General features: G+C 27.7%; 1 protein-coding gene across 7 annotated transcripts in view; it reads right to left on the reverse strand.

Moving 5' to 3' along the window:
* Positions 1–22256, reverse strand: part of Fak (protein tyrosine kinase 2 Fak) — a 227234-nt gene that overhangs the window by 63555 nt on the left and 141423 nt on the right. For all 7 annotated transcript variants that reach the window (XM_075359313.1, XM_075359320.1, XM_075359340.1 and 4 more), the window contains exons 4-7: positions 17264–17395; positions 13319–13450; positions 8511–8663; positions 2623–2811 (exon numbers count right to left, since the gene is read on the reverse strand). In XM_075359313.1, the coding sequence (XP_075215428.1) occupies positions 2623–2811; positions 8511–8663; positions 13319–13450; positions 17264–17395 (606 nt within the window). The remainder of the gene's footprint in view (positions 1–2622; positions 2812–8510; positions 8664–13318; positions 13451–17263; positions 17396–22256) is intronic.

Raw genomic sequence — 22256 nt, forward strand, 5'->3', positions numbered from 1 at the left:
TGCTGTAAAATATTTTAATTTAAATTTATACATATTTACTTATTATCCCTTTCAATATATACCCCTTCTCTATCTCTACAGTGCTCCATACAAATTTTCCATTGTTTAAAACAGTGCTGGAAGTCTTCCTCTGTGAGCTCTTTCATGACACGTGCCGCTTTCACAGCTTCTGAAATCTTGTTCCTTTTAATGCAGATTTGACCTTGGGGAACAGATAAAAGTCATATGGTGCCAGGTCAGACAAATAAGGTGGATGGTCTAACACTGGGATGTTAAACTTGGCTAGAAACGTCTTGACAGACAATACAATGTAAGCCGTCCTGATGAAGAACCCATGATGTGTTCTTCCATAATTCAGGTCATTTTTTCTTATTTCTTCACATACTTGAGCAAGGACCTCAAGGTAGTAATCTTGATTAATAGTTTGACTGTCAGGAACCCAGTGAAAGTACACAATCCCATGAATATCAAAATTTAATTTAATTAATTATTGAAGGTAATTCAATAATTACCTTCAATAATAATAACCTTTGAATGACCATTGTTACCATATATTACAAGAATATTGTTTACACATTTCTTTTAAAATATTATACTGTGCGATTGAGTAATATTAAAAAAAATTAATATATTTAGAAAAGTTATGTACGCAATAGATAAAGTTAAAAATCAAATAATCATTAAGCAATGATCACTTTGATACCTTTCAATGCATGGATTGACACTTAGTTTCTGGATCATAAGTGAAAAGCCAAGATTCATCACATGTTATCACTCTTTCCAAGAAGTATGGGTCATTTTCAATGGCATTCAAAGTGTCAGAACAAACATCTTCACGAGCTTCTTTTTGTTCAATTGTGAGAACTTTAGGCGCCATTTTCACACACACTTTTTGCATGTTAAAACTGTTATGTAAAATTTTCCTTATGCATTCTTTGTAAATTCTTACAGTTTCAGAAATCACACGAATAGTTTAACTGATGGTCAGATCAGACCAGATTACCAATTTTTTTAATACTTTTATCCATTTTTGACATGGAAGGGTGACCCAGGCAAACAACATCTTCAATGTCATCTCAACCATCTTGGAGATGCTTAAACCAAACCCACACATGTGATAAACATTCATTGTAATATACCATTTTTAATAAAAGATAAGTTTCAGTAGCAGTTTTTCCAAGTTTCATATGAAATTTCACGACAATTCTTTGCTCTAATAAAACACTTATAATTTTTTCAGCAAAACAAAAAACAAATGTTATCCATACGAAGGCCACGGCCAGACTAATATGTCTACAGAAACTGGAATGGCAACAACCAAAGAGAAGGCTTCACATTACACAGCTATCGGTTGTACGAATTTGGTGCATTTGCAGTTCTTCTGTAGCAACATTAGTCTTGTTATTTAACAGCCACACCTTGAAGAATAAAAACCCAAAACCAACAACCATACTACAGGTTTAGCATGACTACTTCTTTAATAGAAAATGTTAAAATACTAAAAATATATAAAGTAACAGATGATTTAAGTATAAAGAAGGTGATGAAAAATTAAATAATAATTGGAAACTGGAACAGTACAAATGGAAGTAAAGATGGAAAAATTGTGTGGGAATTAGTTCAGTCAGAAATACAATTAAGATACTTTTTCAGATAATATTTGTATGACCTAATAACTGTGAACAGGCTTACTCTCAAATAATAAAAGAAGATACATACAGGTGGAACAAAAAATAAGGTGCAATATCACATAGCTTACATTATAGTTAAGCAAAGAAATCATACAGAGTATTTTAAAACATCCAAAAGCAGACAATGATACTAATTATAATGTAGTTACAGTGAAATGTAGATTACAGTTAAGTAATTAAAGAAATTAGAAACAAAGAGCAGAGGATGCAGTTAAGCTTTAATATCAGAAGCGCCAACTGAAAACCACTGGTAGAAAATAAAAGTTGATAGAAGGCCTGAATATATAGACAGATTTATATAGAGGGACGAAAGTAAACTAATGATGAGTAAAGAAAAAGAATTGATGAACATAGGACAACAGGAAAGCTATAATGGCAAAGAATAGAATAGAGGCTTTTGAAAGAGGTATTTAAAAACCAATGTTGAAGATTAAGTAAGTAGAAAAGTAAGAAATGAAAACAATTCGAGACAAATGCAATTAAAAGGAATTTTTTGCCCAAAATCTAAATAAAGCAGAAGGTCAGAGCTCACATATTAAGACATCTAGTGTTGATTAATTTAATAATGGAAGGAAGCACAGAAATTTAAACTATAAGAGACCAATTTGTATAAATAAATCGATTAAAAAGAAGGATGAAGAAGAAATATACTAATTAAAAATTATGCTAAAATCGAAAAATTAGTAAAGGACTGAAGGGAATTTTCTTCAAATCACATAGGAAAAATCTGAAAGGATTCTGTCTACTAGACAAGTATGATTTTGTTTAATTTGATAATTTGTTAAAGTTTTGTAAGATTTAAAACTTAACACAGGTTACAAGCTAACAACCTAGTTAGAAATGTTACTTTAGGTATATGACAGGTGCAAAGAAATGCAATCAAACCTTAGATTAAATATTAAAAAAGTGAATAATTAAAAAACAAACTTACTCCAAGCGCACAATGGAATCGTTCTTGATGGAATGTATATTGACTACCTAGAAGATCAAAAAATCGAAACATGCACTCACGCTCAGATAACTGTGCAACTTTTTTCATCTGAGTTTGAATCATTTTACGTAATATCTTTGGCTTCGCTGCATCAATGATTGCTCTTGGTAGGAACTTATGCAACCCAACCTAAAGATTAAACACAAAAATATATTACATTAGCAACTCCAAAAAATATATAAAAATGTAATTTAAACACATTACTAATATCAACTAAAGGCAGTCTCTCTTATATACAAGGAATAGCAAGGCAAAGTATTGTAATATGACTTGTGTATCAAAATGAAAAATTGTAAAAAGAAATGGCAATTTCCCAATAAATTTCTTCTGTCCATCATGTGTTTTTAAAAAAATATTTATATCTCAAAATCAAATTAAAGAATCATTATAACATTTGGCAGACATGTATACACATATTTTCTCTGAAAGGTAAAATAATTAGTGTAAACATGTAAACAAATTTCATTGTGGCTAGTAAATCAATTTTTACTTCCCTGTATGAAGTAAAAGAAGTATTGTAATCGCGTAAAATTTCAGTTTTCAGATTTCAATGGAAATATCCATTTTGACCATCCCTGAATCCATTTTGACTAGCTTTGGCGTGACGTCTGTACATATATATATATATATATATATATATATATGTATCTCACATAACTCAAAAACGATTAGCCATAGAATATTGAAATTTTGGATTTAGGAGTACTGTAAATCTAGTTGTGTATCTTTCCTTTTGATTGCAATAAACTGTACTAGAAGTGTCCAAAGAAGCCCAAAATCCAAAAATTTAGATCTTGCGACTTTTTCTTAACTGCAGTAATAAGTCCTCATTGAGAGCTTTTCAACGATACATCCTAAGTGGTACTTATTTTCATCAGTTCCAGAGTTTTAGCCAAATAAAACTAATTAATGAAATAGTTGGATCTTACAAGGGGAAGGCACATCGATTCAAATCTGACTTCATTTTCTTTTTTTTAAACTTTTCTTTTTTTAATTTAAATATATTGATTTATTAATAATTATTAACCTGTAATTGAACAAAAATATGAAAAAAATCAGAAGTTATTAGTGAAATAAAATTTTATGTACTTTTCATTTTAATTCAAAAATTTTTAGAGAGGTTAATTAATAATTATTATTAATAAATCAATGTTTAAATTAAAAAAAAAAAGTTAAAAAAATATGTATGCAAATGAAGTCAGATTCGAACCAATGTGTGCATGGTTACAGATCCAACACATTCTCAATTATACCACTACTACTTGAGTATTACACAATACTGATGGCATAAGTTTTGGCCAGGTATTATATCTACTACTAATAAAAACAATTCTAACTAAAATAATTAAAAGTTATTAATAATAATATTTAATTTATTAATGAATTTAATTAATACTTTTTAATTATTTAATAAATAGTAAAATAAACTAATTAAATTTAGCAACAACAGTAGTACACTTGTACTGTAGTCTCAATAAAGTTCTGTATTTTTGCATTATATTTATCGAACTGAATACAGTATTGTGGTAGAACTAGTAACTATGATCAGCTATTTTTATTCTTCTAACTTTTACTTTCTAACTTACTTCTAACTTTTCTTACTTGTAACGTTTAGTTTTACTTTCATTGTTATCATATCTTTTAACTATTGTTGAAAATCAATTATTATTATTGTTTTGATACCAGTTTTTCTTTACTTGTTTTATTTTTTTAAAAATGGAGGTTTCTTCTAATACTGAAATGGAAAACATGCAACTGCAATTGAACTGAAGTGTATGCATAATGTTTTCCTTTTAATCAAATGAGAATATTTTGTAATTCTACATGAAAGATTTACAGAAACCAGAAAACTGTTTTCCTAAAACTCATGGTTAAGAATAGTTAAAAGAACAAATACCAGAAAACTTTAAGCAGGATCTAGAGGAGAGTACAGAAGGGTTGCATTATGTGAACAAGTGATCACATGACTGTTCAGAGAATATTGCAAAGCCCAACAGCTGCACCCATGTCAGGTTAAAAGAGAGCAAGTGAATAATGAAAATGAGCATATGTCAAGACAAACATTTTCAGGTAACTTTAAAAAACCCACCGGGTTGGTCCAGTGGTTAACGCATCTTCCCAAATCAGCTGATTTGGAAGCCGAGAGTTAGAGCGTTCAAGTCCTAGTAAAGCCATTATTTTTACATGGATTTGAATACTAGATCGTGGATACCGGTGTTCTTTGGTGGTTGGGTTTCAATTAACCACACATCTCAGGAATAGTCGAACTGAGAATGTACAAAACTACACTTCATTTACACACATACATATCATCCTCATTCATCCTCTGAAGAATTATCTAAACGGTAGTTACCGGAGGCTAAACAGGAAAAAGAAAAAAAGGTAACTTTAAAAACACTAAGAACCAACATTTAATTTCTCACTGTAATATGTTCTCTGATGAAGCTTTCATAAATTGAAACAATATTATCGATTTTTCCAGTAACCATCATTGAGCGCAAGAAAATCCTTATCTCATTATGTAGTTGAGGTTTTTGCAAAGATTTTCAAGAATCAACAATTCATTGATTGGTCCATTTTTCCTGCTACCATGATTGAACAGCAAAACTTACTACCAATTCCCAGAAATGTCCAACCAAATTATTTGGATGAAGTTCCTCTGGTAATATAGTTCACGCATGATAACACTCCTTTTTACCTTAGTATCGAAGTATACAGTACTAGCATGATTACATTCCCGAAAGATAAATTAGTAATGCATAACCAATAACTTGGTCTGCAAGATCATCCAATCTATTCCAATAGATTTCTACCTATGGGGAACTTAAAATTATGGTTTTCAGTACAACAATGCTTTGTGTTAAAAATCTTCAGCATAGAATTGAAGAAGGTTTTTCATACATCTGAGCTACACCAGCGACTTTGAAAGAGTTGTTAAATTGATAGCTACTAGTGTACCATCAGTGGAAACTACTTCGAACATTTACTTCAAAGAAATTGAAAATAAAACTGCATGCAATAATTTATCTATTTAATGTTTATGTTGTTTGAATTCTGTTCTTATATTTGAATATAATTTATCAAATCATTTAACAATAAATAATTGGTTTCCTATAAGAATAAATAATCTTTACTCATTCATTGTTGAGAGTGGATCAAGCAAAATGTTGGAGTACTGTGCATTATTAATAATAATTAGTAGTTTAATTTATTTACTTTAAATAAATAAAAAGGTTAGCAATGTAAAATACAAATGTTTCACAAGTTAGGTTAATTAAACTAAGCATAATAAGTATGCAAAAAACTCAAGTTTATTCAAATTAGTTAATTTAATAATGATACAGATGAAATCTGGCTAAAAATGTCATTAATTTTTTGTAATCTGAGTTTCTGTCGACTGATTTTCAAAAACAAAGTATCATTTTATTTTTAATAAATGGTTTTACATTTTAGCTAACAAAACAAATTTGATAAAACTAGCAATTACTAGTAAAAAAGTATGAGTAAAAAAATTGAATGGGAGCAATTCTGATAATTGTGAACTTGTTTATAACATAAGTTTTTATTTTATTACAGACAGTTGAAGTGGACATGTTACCAAATATTATGATTTTTCAATCTGATCTCAAGATATAATATTTCTTTAAAAAACTCAACACAGCAGAAGGAAAATGAAATAATTCACTATTTTTATTTTTTCATAGTACATTTTTTGTTCATTTGCATATGAAGAATTTATAAATGAATACACCTTTTTCTTAGACCTGTTTATATAAAACAAAAGTGAGAGTACATCAAACCTGATGATAAAATAAATATACAAAATAATAAAAAAAAAAGTTAATAGTCTTAAATTTATTAATTTTTATTTATTATTTTTTTCTATGAAAAATCCTGGCATGTATTTACTATAGACTATAAGAAAAGAGAGGAATAATATAAAAAATATGTAATTGTATTACAAAATAAGTGATGGCTGGTTATACCTACGAGCATTTTACATTCATCAAAAGATTTTTAATACATATTAACTACAAAAAAATTTGTTCACAATTATAATGAACATAAATTTAAGTACCAACTAAATGTTTGTCTACACAAATCCAACATTGGAGTTACGCAGACAATTTTATTCTACTAACTATTAGTCTGTGAAACAAATCTGAATTATCACAGAGAAACATCAGGTTTTTAAACATAATTAAAAATAACAATTGCAGTAAACAATACTAAGTGTCATTCCAGTACACAATGAAATTACCTACATTAAGAAATAACAGTCAGTAACTGGTAACTGGACTACACACCAAACATCAGATTTGTTGTTATTAAATATAACTGAGTAAATTAAAGCAACTTTGCAAAATAAATAGATTCCAGTACCATGATAAATACAATTTTCTTATTGGATTTAGATATTTCATTGTTAAAATAATGATTTTCTTAAAAATCAGGTAATGGTTTTTATGTAATTACGACATGAGAAGTCTTCAATTTGACTATTTCATTATTTTGCAGTCAGAAACGCACTGACTTTCAGACAATGCACTATATATGTTCAATTAACAGGTAGACCCTACACACAAGGATCAAGTTTCAACTCACTCACCACTGTGACTCATTGAATAAGCGTGTATGGAAAATACACTACTACACACTCTGTTGTCAACCTTAAATTAAGCATAACTGAAGAACGATCCAATCAGTCTTCATCAAATTTTCATATCCATGACTTCTGATAAACTATTAGAGCATATATAATAAATTTCAATGAAATTGATCACACTTTCAAATTTTATGAACCAACTGAGCATAACTCAAGAACAACTCAACCAATCTTCATCAAATTTTCACATGCACAATTCTCAGATACGCTAATAGTATCTGCAAGCAAGTTTTTTTTTTAATAATCATCTACAAATATGAAAAGTTACACATCAAATTTTACAAGACTTAGCAACCTAACCAAAAATTTAATTTAGAATTTTTGTTACAAAAAATTTATGTAATGTTAATACAACTTTATATTAATAGACACATCAGTATAAAATGGTAATAGGATTAAACTAAACAAACATAACTACAAAAGTTTGAAACAAAATGACTGGGATACAATTTTTTTCTGGACGAACCAAAATACAGATAAAACTAAAAATAATAAAGCAAAGAATAAAAGCAAAATGAATACACTGTTAAAGTGATGGTTTGCTAATTACTTTTTTCTTTTTCTGTTTAGCCTCTGGAAGCACCGTAAGGTATTACTTCAGAGGATGAACGAGATGATATGTATGAATTTAAATTAAGTGTAGCCTTGTACAGTCTCAGGTCCATTCCTGAGATGTATGATTAATCACCAGATGTTTGCTCATTACTTGAACTGCAGAAAGATTACAGGATTTCTTCTTATTTGTGTCACTGCTTGCATTACAGAATATGGTACGGCTAGAAAAGTTTATTTAGAAAGCTACTTAGCTATCCTCCAGCAAAGATGAATGAATCATTTCACTCCTTTCATTAAAAAAAAAAATTAGTATCTAAAAAAGTTTTCATCGACTCTTTTTAATCTACAGAACCTTTTTTTCCTAAACTAAATAACAGAAACAGAAACTAATGTTACTGCAATGAAATACAATAATCTAAAATCAAATTGCTGATATAAACGAAATCTACACAAGAAATTATTACACTAGTGACTAATCACAGGAAAATAAATTTAATGGATTTTTACCAATAAATTTTGACACCAATTTTAACTCCAAAAATAAACAATAATTTTCTGCACACTCAGTTGTTGTTATGAATAAGAACAGAATAAATAAGACAAGTACCTCTCGTTCAATATACTCAATACTGGATTTTTTCTCTAGCGATACATGAGGCATATCTTTAAGATAATGTTTAGTTTCAAGGCAGCACAGCTGGACAGCTGTTTCTTGATCAATACGTGCTCCCACTTCACTAGCTAGGTAATCATTTCTGACCTGTAAAAGAATTCGTATTGAATACTGATGGTAAAAATTAACAACATAATAAATTTTTTAAGCAACAAAATAAATAGCAAATAAAAGAAATTTGAATAACTCAATTGATATACGCAAACTAAGATCATACTGGATACTTATAATACAGTGAACACAGACAGAATTTAGATAAAAAATTTTAAATCTATGAGTAAAAAAGATAAGATAGAAAATGTAGAAGAAGAATGGGAGAATGTTAAAAAGGAAATTCTTAAATCAGCAGAAGCGAACTTAGGCGGAATAAAGAGAACTGGTAGAAAACCTTGGGTTTCAGACGATATATTGCAGCTGATGGATGAACGTAGAAAATATAAGAATGCTAGTGATGAAGAAAGTAAAAGGAACTATCGGCAATTAAGAAATGCTATAAACAGGAAGTGCAAACTGGCGAAAGAAGAGTGGATTAAAGAAAAGTGTTCAGAAGTGGAAAGAGAAATGAACATTGGTAAAATAGACGGAGCATACAGGAAAGTTAAGGAAAATTTTGGGGTACATAAATTAAAATCTAATAATGTGTTAAACAAAGATGGTACACCTATATATAATACGAAAGGTAAAGTCGATAGATGGGTGGAATATATTGAAGAGTTATACGGAGGAAATGAATTAGAAAATGGTTTTGTAGAGGAAGAAGAGGAAGTTGAGGAGGATGAAATGGGAGAAACAATACTGAGATCTGAATTTAAGAGAGCATTAAAAGATTTAAATGGTAGAAAGGCTCCTGGAATAGACGGAATACCTGTAGAATTACTGCGCAGTGCAGGGGAGGAGGCGATTGATAGATTATACAAACTGGTGTGTAATATTTATGAAAAAGGGGAATTTCCGTCAGACTTCAAAAAAAGTGTTATAGTAATGATACCAAAGAAATCAGGGGCAGATAAGTGTGAAGAATACAGAACAATTAGTTTAACTAGTCATGCATCAAAAATCTTAACTAGAATTCTATACAGAAGAATTGAGAGGAGAGTGGAGGAAGTATTAGGAGAAAACCAATTTGGTTTCAGGAAAAGTATAGGGACAAGGGAAGCAATTTTAGGCCTCAGATTAATAGTAGAAGGAAGATTAAAGAAAAACAAACCAACATACTTGGCGTTTATAGACCTAGAAAAGGCATTCGATAACGTAGACTGGAATAAAATGTTCAGCATTTTAAAAAAATTAGGGTTCAAATACAGAGATAGAAGAACAATTGCTAACATGTACAGGAACCAAACAGCAACAGTAGCAATTGAAGAACATAAGAAAGAAGCCATAATAAGAAAGGGAGTCCGACAAGGATGTTCTCTATCTCCGTTACTTTTTAATCTTTACATGGAACTAGCAGTTAATGATGTTAAAGAACAATTTAGATTCGGAGTAACAGTACAAGGTGAAAAGATAAAGATGCTACGATTTGCTGATGATATAGTAATTCTAGCCGAGAATAAAAAGGATTTAGAAGAAACAATGAACGGCATAGATGAAGTCCTACGCAAGAACTATCGCATGAAAATAAACAAGAACAAAACAAAAGTAATGAAATGTAGTAGAAATAACAAAGATGGACCACTGAATGTGAAAATAGGAGGAGAAAAGATTATGGAGGTAGAAGAATTTTGTTATTTGGGAAGTAGAATTACTAAAGATGGACGAAGCAGGAGCGATATAAAATGCCGAATAGCACAAGCTAAACGAGCCTTCAGTAAGAAATATAAGTTGTTTACATCAAAAATTAATTTAAATGTCAGGAAAAGATTTTTGAAAGTGTATGTTTGGAGTGTCGCTTTATATGGAAGTGAAACTTGGACAATCGGAGTATCTGAGAAGAAAAGGTTAGAAGCTTTTGAAATGTGGTGCTATAGGAGAATGTTAAAAATCAGATGGGTGGATAAAGTGACAAATGAGGAGGTATTGCGGCAAATAGATGAAGAAAGAAGCATTTGGAAAAACATAGTTAAAAGAAGAGACAGACTTATAGGCCACATACTAAGGCATCCTGGAATAGTCGCTTTAATTTTGGAAGGACAGGTAGAAGGGAAAAATTGTGTAGGCAGGCCACGTTTGGAATATGTAAAACAAATTGTTAGGGATGTAGGATGTAGAGGGTATACTGAAATGAAACGACTAGCACTAGATAGGGAATCTTGGAGAGCTGCATCAAACCAGTCAAATGACTGAAGACAAAAAAAAAAAAAAAAAAAAAAAAAGAAAAAAAATCTGCATTAAACATTAGTAAATATAATTTGAAGGGTGAATATGTTTCTATAATAAAAATATAAAGAATTAACACAATACATTCACTTAAACTTCAGATAACTATCATTATCGCTGATAAAATTGAAAACGCAAAAGTAAAGTTTTTTTTTTTCATTCATTGCCCTCAAAGTAAATTGTAATGAAACAGAAAAATGAGTTTAAAAATATGGAGAAGTTTACTTTAATGACTAAATGTTGACAACAGATCAATTCTAAGAAGCAATGAATAACTCACTGTTGATCAAAGAGGTCTTAAACCTACACCTTAGGAAAGCAATCAAGCATTAGGAAAAAGGTAATTTGTTTGAAATTAGCAATTAATTAAATTAGCAAAAATTTGTTAGGTAATTTGCAATCTGTTCTCATAAGAATGGAGTAAGATAGAAAAATCTATCCAGAGTAAAGCTGAAAATACTTTCCAGGCAAAATGCAACCATCGTCTTCAAAATCCCTCAGAAAATTTGGGAAGTTTAACCCAGATCAGAATAGCACATTACTAATGGATGAACTTCAGTGAACTTAGCTTCCAGTGAACTTCAGTGTAAATGCCATAAGAAAACCGCTTTTCCTATGGAAATTAAAAGACTTCCTAGAATATGAACAGTCTCCAAAGGAACAAAGCTCATTTCCAGAACTATGTGGCATGTTAAAGTATTCAACTGAGCTACCTGAACTACTCAGTTAGATCCCCACTGGAAGTAAAACAGATATAAATTAGTCTTTGCAAATATTGGTTGCTCTAGTGAGATAAAATGCTAATCAATAATCTCTCCTAGTACAAGTTTCAGAAATATAAGTTACGAAAATAAGTTATTCTTCTAATAATTAATTCACAATAAAAAGAAACTACATGAAATACAGAAAACAATTTACATGCTAATAAATGTGAAATTGGAGTGATGCCAGTACTATTCATATAAACTAGACTATACTGAATAAAAATTTCACTGAGATAAATAACTAGAGTAAGTTAAAACATATTAGTAACTATTATTTAAAATATACTTCTCAGAAAAATATATCATTCCCTCAAGAAAGCTATTCTGAGATTGGAATTGGTGGGGCATAATAACAATTGTCTATAAACATTAGCCACTCATTACAAAGTAAACAACAAACCTGGCAAAATATTTCTTGAGAGACAAATAACAATAGTAAATCTTGTTAATTTTATATAAATCATTCAGTGCCAAGAAATACAATCATCAAAATAAGTAGAACATGTTGCGTAAAAATTAAACAAGCCCATTTATCTATTATGTTATCTACTTATTGCATAGGCTACATTCAAGAGATACAAAGCAGTGTCCTCTAGAATTTAATTTTTCTGATTTATAAATTAATTAAAATTTATAAATTAAAGACCTTATTTATATGATTAGGATGTTAGCTATTTCTTTAATATTTATCAGTGTGCCAATCCTCTTGATAAAAACTATACTTTTGACATATTTGTTCAAGGTGCAATTAAAAAAAATATATATACATACATATAAATAATATACATTAGGTGCCCTTATATAGATATATTTAGGCACCTAAATACATATATGTATATATAGAGCCCTGACTTGACATTACGCACCAAATCAGAGCTGAATAGGGATGCTGAAAAATATCTCTCTCAAAACTTTTACGCAAAGCTCAAGTTTATACAGCTAAGTGTGGGCAAGCTTTGTCATGGACAAAGACAACGTACATTTTTTTTGTAAACATGATGGATCATTACAATTTTGTAATGTTTTGTAATTTCAAGAAAGAAACAGTATAAATTATCTAACATGAAATATCTATCCTCATGTAGTTTGTCATTATATTTTTTCTTGAGTTGTTCAGATATGAGGGATAATCAACCAGAATGTTTGTCATTATACACACTTGTTCATATTTTATAAACATAATCCACAATTTCCTACGCAAAACTTCACACACAAGTTCATGATAAACTTCCTTTATTTATCTGTAAATATGAACGAGCTGAAACGTTTTCATATTCGAAAACCGAATCACACTACGCACTTCACATTTAGCAGGATTTTCTACTTCGTCACCCACTTTGAAAGCATGTAAAAAAAAATACAAATGTCCATACATTGCCACAATTTAGCTCAAACTACAGATATAGTGGAGGATGATAGGCCCACAATGGCCGGCGGGACTAAACACATGTGCAATGGTAAAATGTTCTTTAATTTCTAGATGACCCTTGTATATTTTACGAACTGAAATAAATAATTAATCAATTAAATCTTTACAGAAGAAAAATAAGTAAAAAACATAAGATATATATCACATACTATTTGCATTACTGTTATGTGCATTATATTTACTCTTTTGTAAAGAAAAATAACTACAAACTAAATAGAAAAGTACTTTACCTGGTCATAGTAAAAGTAGAAAGTAACTTTATCTTTCTCATACAGAGTATTAAGGTTGAGTGGAATGTATCGTACTCGAAGTTCAAACCTCCATTCTGATAATGGATGGATCTTCTCAAACTTCTCTTTCACCTAAAACAAAAAGTACACAAACTGAAAAAATCTGAAAAAAAAATAAAATAAATAAAAATTATCTAATACTGAGTCAGTGTCAATATGCGAGTAGAAAAATATATCATGGAAAAAAAACAGTTAGGTACAAATAGCCTTATGAAATGCAGCTATTTATGCACATTCAAAATAATTTACCCCCTTAACAAAAGTTTTCTCTACTCATTACAGCTTACAATAAAGCACTTTTCCAAGGTGCTTCATGATTCATAATTTTTAATTAGTGCAGAGGGCTATTCTACAACTGAGTTTCAATTGAATGGTAAATAAATAAAAATAAGCAAAAATATTTTATTATATAAACGCTTTTTAAAATTCAAATTAATTAACATTGTCAATATGTGAGTAGAAAAATATATTCATGGAAAAAAACAGTTAGGTACAAATAGCCTTATGAAATGCAGCTATTTATGCACATTCAAAATAATTTACCCCTTAACAAAAGTTTTCTCTACTCATTACAGCTCAATAAAACACTTTTCCAAGGTGCTTCATGATTCATAATTTTTAATTAGTGCAGAGGGCTATTCTACAACTGAGTTTCCATTGAATGGTAAATAAATAAAAAATAAGCAAAAATATTTTATTATATATATGCATATTGAAAATTCAAATTAATTAACATATTGACCAGTGTTTTAAAAAATGTAATATTACATAAAAAATAAACCACTAAAACACAGTAATTAGATAAGTCAAAATCTTGCATAAATATCTCAGATATAAGTGATCCCACTGGTTAAGCCTTCTGTTTGTGAATAACAATTATTCTCATACTCAAAGTAATTTTGAAGTCAAATATTTCTTACTGTAGTAACTGATACATTTGTGTATTCTGGGGGTTTCATTTAATCTACTTTTTATTTCTATTGTCTTGTCAATTTTGAAAATTGAAAATAAAATAATAATTTTAGATTTTGAAATTAAAATAGTTTATGGCATATTAAATACACACCTAATATTATTATGGATAAGATATGCAATTGACATTTTAGTCATATACAACCCAACTATAAATAACAAGGATTTCATAATTTTAAATAAAATAACAATTACAATAAGAACTTAAATTCACATACAAAATAAAAGAGAAATACATTTTTTAAATATTGAAATCTAAATATACATAAACAATATAACAGAAACATCGGTTTATAGAAAACCTACAACAAATAATATTGCAATAAATTTAAATTCTAACCTCCCATGGTCTCAAAAAATTAATACATATAAAAACAGGACGTTTAGAGCTATTTCATTATACAAAAAAATAATAAAAATAAACTCAAAAAAGAAATATATAAAATAGAACAAATATCATTATTTAATGGTTTTTGATGATGAAATTATACAAAAGATTTATAAAAAGCAGAATAGAAAATGCAAAGATAATTATTCTAAAATACAACAGCAAAAGAATAACACAAAAATTAATAATAGTTTATACCTAAAATAGTAACAGAAAAAATTATTAAAGTATACAATAAAAATAAATATAAAAAAGCACATAAATCAAATAACCACATAAAAAAAATATTTAAAAAATAATAAAAATAAAAACAGACAGGAATTAAGAGGAATATGTAAAACTAACTGCAACAAATGTAATATAATATTTATATTAGTAAAACCAATAATGTAATAATAATTTAAAAAAGATTACAGAGCATAAACAAATAAAGAGAGGTCTATAATGTAGCTGACCATTTGTTAGAATGCAAAAATATTATTACAGATTGTAAAAATAATGTAGAAATTTTTGAATTATAAATAATGATAAAAAAGTGAATACACACTAGAAATATTACATGTATAAACATAAAAAAAAGATGAACCACCAGATCACATTTGAAGATTATGATTTAATTAAAAATATAATAAAAATACAATATAACAGTAAGCAATAATGGCAATAAAACAAAAGAAAATACTAGATTTTAAATATTACATAATTTCAGACTAAACAGCAAAATTTACATAATCATTCATAATAAAATTCAAAAAAGAAAACAATTTAGAATAAAACGACAAATTATTAGGTAATAATTATTATTAGATAAGTTTAATTTACTACATTAATTTCCAATAATCAATTTTTGCAGTATCCCATATCTTAAGTTTGTGCTGAATACTATAACTACATTAAAAATATATTATTTTTATAATTTATAGTTTTATTCTAAATTGTTTTCTGTTTTGAAATTTTGAATTTTATTATGAAAATATATGCCAATTTTGTTGTCCAGTATTGGAATGATTTAATCTTTAAAATGCAGTATTTTCTTTTGTTCTATTGTCATTATTGCCAACTTAGATTTTATTTTTATTACATTTTTAATTAAATCATCATCTTCGATGAATAGTAAAAATGTAGCAGTAAAAAGAAATAATATGAATCTTAAAAAGATTAATTTCAGTAAAATAATATATATATATGTCACATTACTACTTAAATCACCTCTTTTAGACATCATCTGCTTAGGTGGCGTCGCTAAATCACCTCCTACTTTCAATACTTACTGTATTGTGACAGCAAGGTTTCTAGATCTTTGTCAAAGAATTCCAATACAAGGGTACTACAAGTTATCAGTCCTATCTAAGAGTTCTTTATTGAGCTCAAGACACCAGTTACCCAACAAGATTTCATTCTCTTCATCATAGTGAAGAGATGACAGTTACTTGGTACCAATTCCAAGCTATGGGGAGGATGATAAAAAATCATCCACTCTCAAGTAAAACTTTTCAGTGATCTGCATGGTGCAGAGCGGGCCAGTGCATTGTCATGCGAAAGAGTATTTTTAATAACCATCTTGCACCATTTGCTTTGGATCAACTTCTAAAGGTTCTTCAGAATTTCATAATAAATCTCTTTTGTTATTGTAGTGTCAGGTTCCATAAAATCTGTTAAAAGACTTCCTCCAAAACACATAAGCCATCATTTTTCAGTGAATGAACTTTTTTGAATTTTTTAGGTGAAATCATATTTTTCCTTAAGAATTGCAGCTTTCTATACAAGACACACAATAACGAATTTAAAAAACTACGAGGCATAATTATAACAAACGCAGATTAAAAACTTTTTCTTTAACACAGAAAAGGAAAAACTCCAGATTTAAAAAATCTTCTAATTGCAGAAAAGTTTTTAAAATATTGCTTAAATAATCCACTTTTAAAAATAATGTAACCTATAGCAATTAAACATATGAATAGTAATTTATATTTGATTGTGTTATTAGAGCTCAATTATCCTATACTATTCTCAACTTTTGCTCTATAAATATAGTATTTTGAGACAAATTTTCCAATTTCTCTATCAGATTAATTTCAACTGAATTATTTTATTCAAGGATACTTTGGATTTATTGATCTAAATCATACATCCAAAAGATGTACTTAATTTTTCTGCCAACACACACCAACAGGTTCTATATAAATAAAAGCTCTAATCTAAAATGGCTAGATCAGAGTGCATTTATAAAGTCTTTATACCTCAAAAATGAGAACTGATATCTTGTATCATAATAACAACAAAAAACTAACTAATGAACTAATGACACTTCCACATTATGTAAGGTCAAAATATAGACATTTAAAGGAGCAGCAGTGCAAAAAATATTTCTAAATATTTTATCAGAAGCACAATTTTATGTGCTGCTAATAAATTTATTTAAATTAACAAGAGGCTAACCCACAATTCATTTTACCATAAAAAAAAAAACAATTATCATTATAATTTTTCACATAATAAAATATTCTAAATGGTTTTTAACCAACCTGGTACATCGTGGTATCTTGATGTAACCAATGCACCTGCCCTGTGGCAGGATGGTGAAGCCGCATTGCATAACATCTTTGAAATTCTCTATGACCAGATGCCAGCCTGCTTGTCACCAGAGATATTATTTCCTGTGATACAAAATCAATTAATTACTTCATAGTGTGAGATTAATGACTTCTGAAATAATAAAAATATTGGTAATATCTAAATAACAATAATTCTTGTGTTAATAATATTACCAAAAATACATTAGTTTCTTTACCTGAAACAAGTTTCAATAATTTAAAACAATTTTGCAAGTGATAAAGAATCTAAAACAAGGGTGAAAAAGCTTTAGAAGCTATACATAAAAGTCTTAATTTATTACAAAAACGTAATAACAGAGAAAAAAAATTTTAGTAAATCATAACTCTTCAATACAACTTCTTCTCTGCAATAACTGTAACAGAACAAAGCAGTATTTCACTCTACTCATACTAATGTAATATAATTTAGACAATTTATTCAAAATATTAATTACATAAGGAAGATAAATTACTCATATGAAGAGTAAAATTTTGTTGTAGCATGAAACATTTCTAAAATTTTCACACAACACAATCATCTTGTGCGATAGATTTAATGAATTATGAAAAACAGCTACATACATCCATAAAACAAACACACACAGAAAGTTATTATGTAAAACAAAAAAATGTACATATTTGCTACTAATTTTTTATGTACTGAAGTAATGCAATTACTAAATATTTCCATTTTTTCACCAATTAAGAATCAAACAAAAAAATCAAAACAAAACCAGAAAACATGAAAAACTCAACATAAGATATAAAAGACAACCAATTTAATGCTACAAAATAAAATGATTATTAATAATTAGCACATTAATTACATATGTAATAAAATTATAAATAACTTAATAACATAACATAATAATTTCAAACTATTAAAAAAACTGTATATATTTTGTTTAAATACATAGTTGCTAATATAAAAATTTGGTTAGTCATTAAACAATTATTATTCAAAATTTATATAAATCAAACACAAAATTATACTAATAAAATGCCAAGATATTAATTAATTAGCTCATAAAGTTACCATTAAATACATACGTAGTAATAAAACAATATGTATATAAATAGAAGTTTGAATTTTAAAACTTAGAAGTTTATAAAAACAAACAAAGAAATGTTTACAAAAATTACTAAATTTGACTGAAGAAACACAGACAATTCGTAACAGTCTAAATCAAATTATATAAAACAACAACCATGTAACAACTGAAACCAGTCAGATCATACACTGTTTAATAAAAAAATTCTAACACAACTAACATCAAATGTTCTAATGTTACACATACAGTTTTTTCTCATGTTACTTCCATGTTACTTTCTCATGTTATCTATCTGATTTATAAGCATCTTTTTTTCAAGTTACAAAAAGTAAATTTTTACCCATCTTTATCTGTCTCTCCTAGCTGGATAGGTTCTTGTTTAATCATTTCCAAATATCTTATTTCTTTGTGCACTATCTTCTAATATTTTTAATCCTTTTAGGCTACTTTATTACTTTATATTTAATTATTATTTAAATATTTAATAAAGGCTATGACTAAACAAGTAAAAAAAAAAATATATATATATATTTTACAGTCTGTTAATTATTCTATTCAATTCTAATAAAACTGAACAACTTTCTATGAATAAATTGCTTAAAATCTCAAACAGGAGCACCAACCAAAAATAACAAAACTTTTCTTTATTATTTACTTCATGAGAATACAATTCTAAGAAAATTTGCAAAATAAAAAAATAAGAAAAGACAATTTTAAACAACTTTCACAAAAAAAAATATTTCTTGAAATTTCAGATTAGGCTCCACCCCTCTCCTGATGTAATTTTCACTGAGATTGCAATCTAGCAAAAAATTATTTTTTTAAACAAACAACAGAAAATACTATTTAGAATTTCAACTACTACTGTTTTCTTCTGAGAAACAGATGTACAGACTGTTAATTAGATCAGTGCTAGGAAATTATCAAGTAATGAGAAAAAAATTAGATTAGAAAGGAAACATGTATTCAAGCATTGATATACATAACATAATCAGCTAAGTTGCGTTGTTTACATTTAACATTTCTCTTTCCACATCTAAAATAGATTGACCTGATTAATATTAATAAGAATAATTTTTCTTCATGAATTATTTAAAATCAACAAATCACTTCAACAAATGACCAATTCATCCCAACACTAACTTTACTATATATTGATTTTTTTGCAAATCAGAAAGATATATGAATAAAACCTGAACAATTTTTAGCCAGTACTTTTTTTATAATTATTAATCTTAGTTAAATACTAGAATGCTAGTTAATATTTTCTCAATGAATGTCATTACTGACATAATGTAGTTTTATTTTTTTATATCGCAGGATGCTATTAAAAGAATTTAAATTCTGCAAATAAATATTTAATAAATTAAGTAAAAAATAATAATAAACTAAATTTGTAGACAATAAGCAACTGTTTTTTAAGGTTATTTAATTAATTCTGAATCAAATTTTTTATATAATTAAAATTTACTAAGAGTAAAATTTTATAATAAAAATATGAGAAAAATTAATTATCTAAATTTTACAGTATGTAGGACGTTTAACAAAAACTAAAAAGGTTGTTTGGAATATTAATTCCTAAATTAGGGCTGTTCAACATTATCTGTATTGTGAAATTATTAATGTTCACGATCTGAACAAGGGTAAGTAAATAAGTGCTATGTAGTTAATGAATTAACTATTTTTTTAAACTTTTGACTATACATTAAAAAAAACCTGATTACCTTATTCATAAATCAACTTCCATGTATAAATATACACAAACACGCCTTAACATATGTTCAACTCTTACGTACAACTAAATACACCAATTTTTCTGATTTTTTTTTAAAGTTCCTCTCTGGTGGTCTTGGTGTTACTTATTTTTAGATAACTAAGAGAACGTTTTTTTTAAAATAAAAACTTACATGGTTGCCTAGACACTTTAATGACAAATTTGATTTTTTTTAAATAAATGGTATAAAAATACAGTTTTTATTTGGTAAAAAACCAAATAAAAATTTTTAAAAACTTATTTCAAAATGTTATCTTATTTGTAATGTAAACTTATTTCAAACAGTCATCCTGAAACCAACTTCAATGACTGGTGGTAAATTCTTACACTGGCATCAGCTTATATTAATAGTGGCAGATTTTTTTTTTTTCAATTAGGAAAATGAGTATGTAGAATATGGTTGAAAAGTGTTACTGGATTTGAATTGTGTCTGTTCATTTAGAATTACATTAGAAAAGCAAAATAATGAACAATAATATTTTAAAAGAACACAAAATCAAATCCAACATACTTTATGACTAGACTCAATAAAACTATCATCTTGTTCATAAAACTACAACCAGCAGGAACATCAACTGAGACAAGGCAACAGCGGCAACACCGACCTCTTAAGATGGTCGCAAAGATTGAAAATGTTTTAAAGTAAGTAATTAAAAACATTTCATTACAAAATTAGATTCAGTTTATAGCAACAAAAGTTTACATGTTACTTTCCTGGTATCATAGTTCTACAGCTATGCTGCAAGAAAGAAAGTAAAGTAATAGTCAACAAATGAGGTACGAGTTTTATTTATATCTCGATAGTTCATGACCAAGGGACCCCAAAAAATAAAACAAAGTGGGGGATAATGTTCGTATGCATGTGTGTTGGCATGTTTGAACCTTAATAAATTTTGGCTGAATAAACCGATTTTGATGAAATCTGACACAGAGACTCATGTATATGAGCCAATTTGTTGGTAAAAGTTTAGGATCAATATCTCCAGGGTGTGGAGGTAGATATATCTTTGGGTTGTATTTTCTCAAAATTTTGCATTGCAAACATAACCCCACTTTGTATCAAACTCAGAACATGCAAATATGTTAATCTTAACATTAAAAAAACAATTATTATTTTTCCATTATATAAGAATAAAAATCGATACCAGAAAAGTATAAAAATTTTGTTGTCGGCTAGTTACGTTACAAATATAGCTTTTTTAAGATTTAAAAAAAAACAAAGGAAAGTTAACAAAGACAGGGTAAAAAGTAATAAACATTCCCACATTTCAAACAGCTTTAGCTCACATGCATTCGTAGACTGTATCTATCACTTTTACCACACACAGAAATCACTGTGATACATAGTTTTATGGTTGTTTGCTTTCTTGCAAAGAGGTTGTTTTTATATGGGTAACAGCATTTGTTTTACCTGTATTTTGATTAAAATAAACATTTTAATACAAAGAAAACTAATCTATAACTATTGGTAATTAATTGCTAATTACATGTTGATTTCAAGTTTAAAATTTTAAGAATTGAAAAACTATTACTCATTACAATTATTCTGCAAGTTAATTCTTTTATTTAAAAAACAAATTTTATTTATTATAACTTAAAATACAATACCATAATATTTATTACACTTTTTATTCAATAAAAACGAAGACATTTTTAAGTCTATATAATATGATGGTCAGTACTACATTAAATTTAAACAGTAATACAATAAGAATTTAAAACATATTGATAAACATACACTCAAAACTTTACAGTTTTTCATTTTTAAAGGATTCTATTCAAATCATGATATGAAAGATTTCACAGCATTTCAAAAATTACAAACAAATACATATAAGTTCTCATTAAAAAGAAACATTTTTACATAGCTACTGTTATGGAAATAATCAATATATGGATAATGGAGATATTAAGGATAGTTATGAAGCGATCATAGATATTTTTAAGAAAACTTTCTATGAAGATACATTTAGTTATAACAGCCAAAATTTCCTTGAATACAAACAAGTAAACAGTCTGTTAACAAGTTCAATATGAAAATGAAAGATTCTTCTGTTAAAAAAAAATTAATAAGTTTCTATAAAAAACTTTAAAATTA

The sequence above is a fragment of the Lycorma delicatula genome, chromosome 1 (genome assembly GCF_047948215.1).
Source record: "Lycorma delicatula isolate Av1 chromosome 1, ASM4794821v1, whole genome shotgun sequence".
In the NCBI taxonomy this organism is placed as follows: domain Eukaryota; kingdom Metazoa; phylum Arthropoda; class Insecta; order Hemiptera; family Fulgoridae; genus Lycorma; species Lycorma delicatula.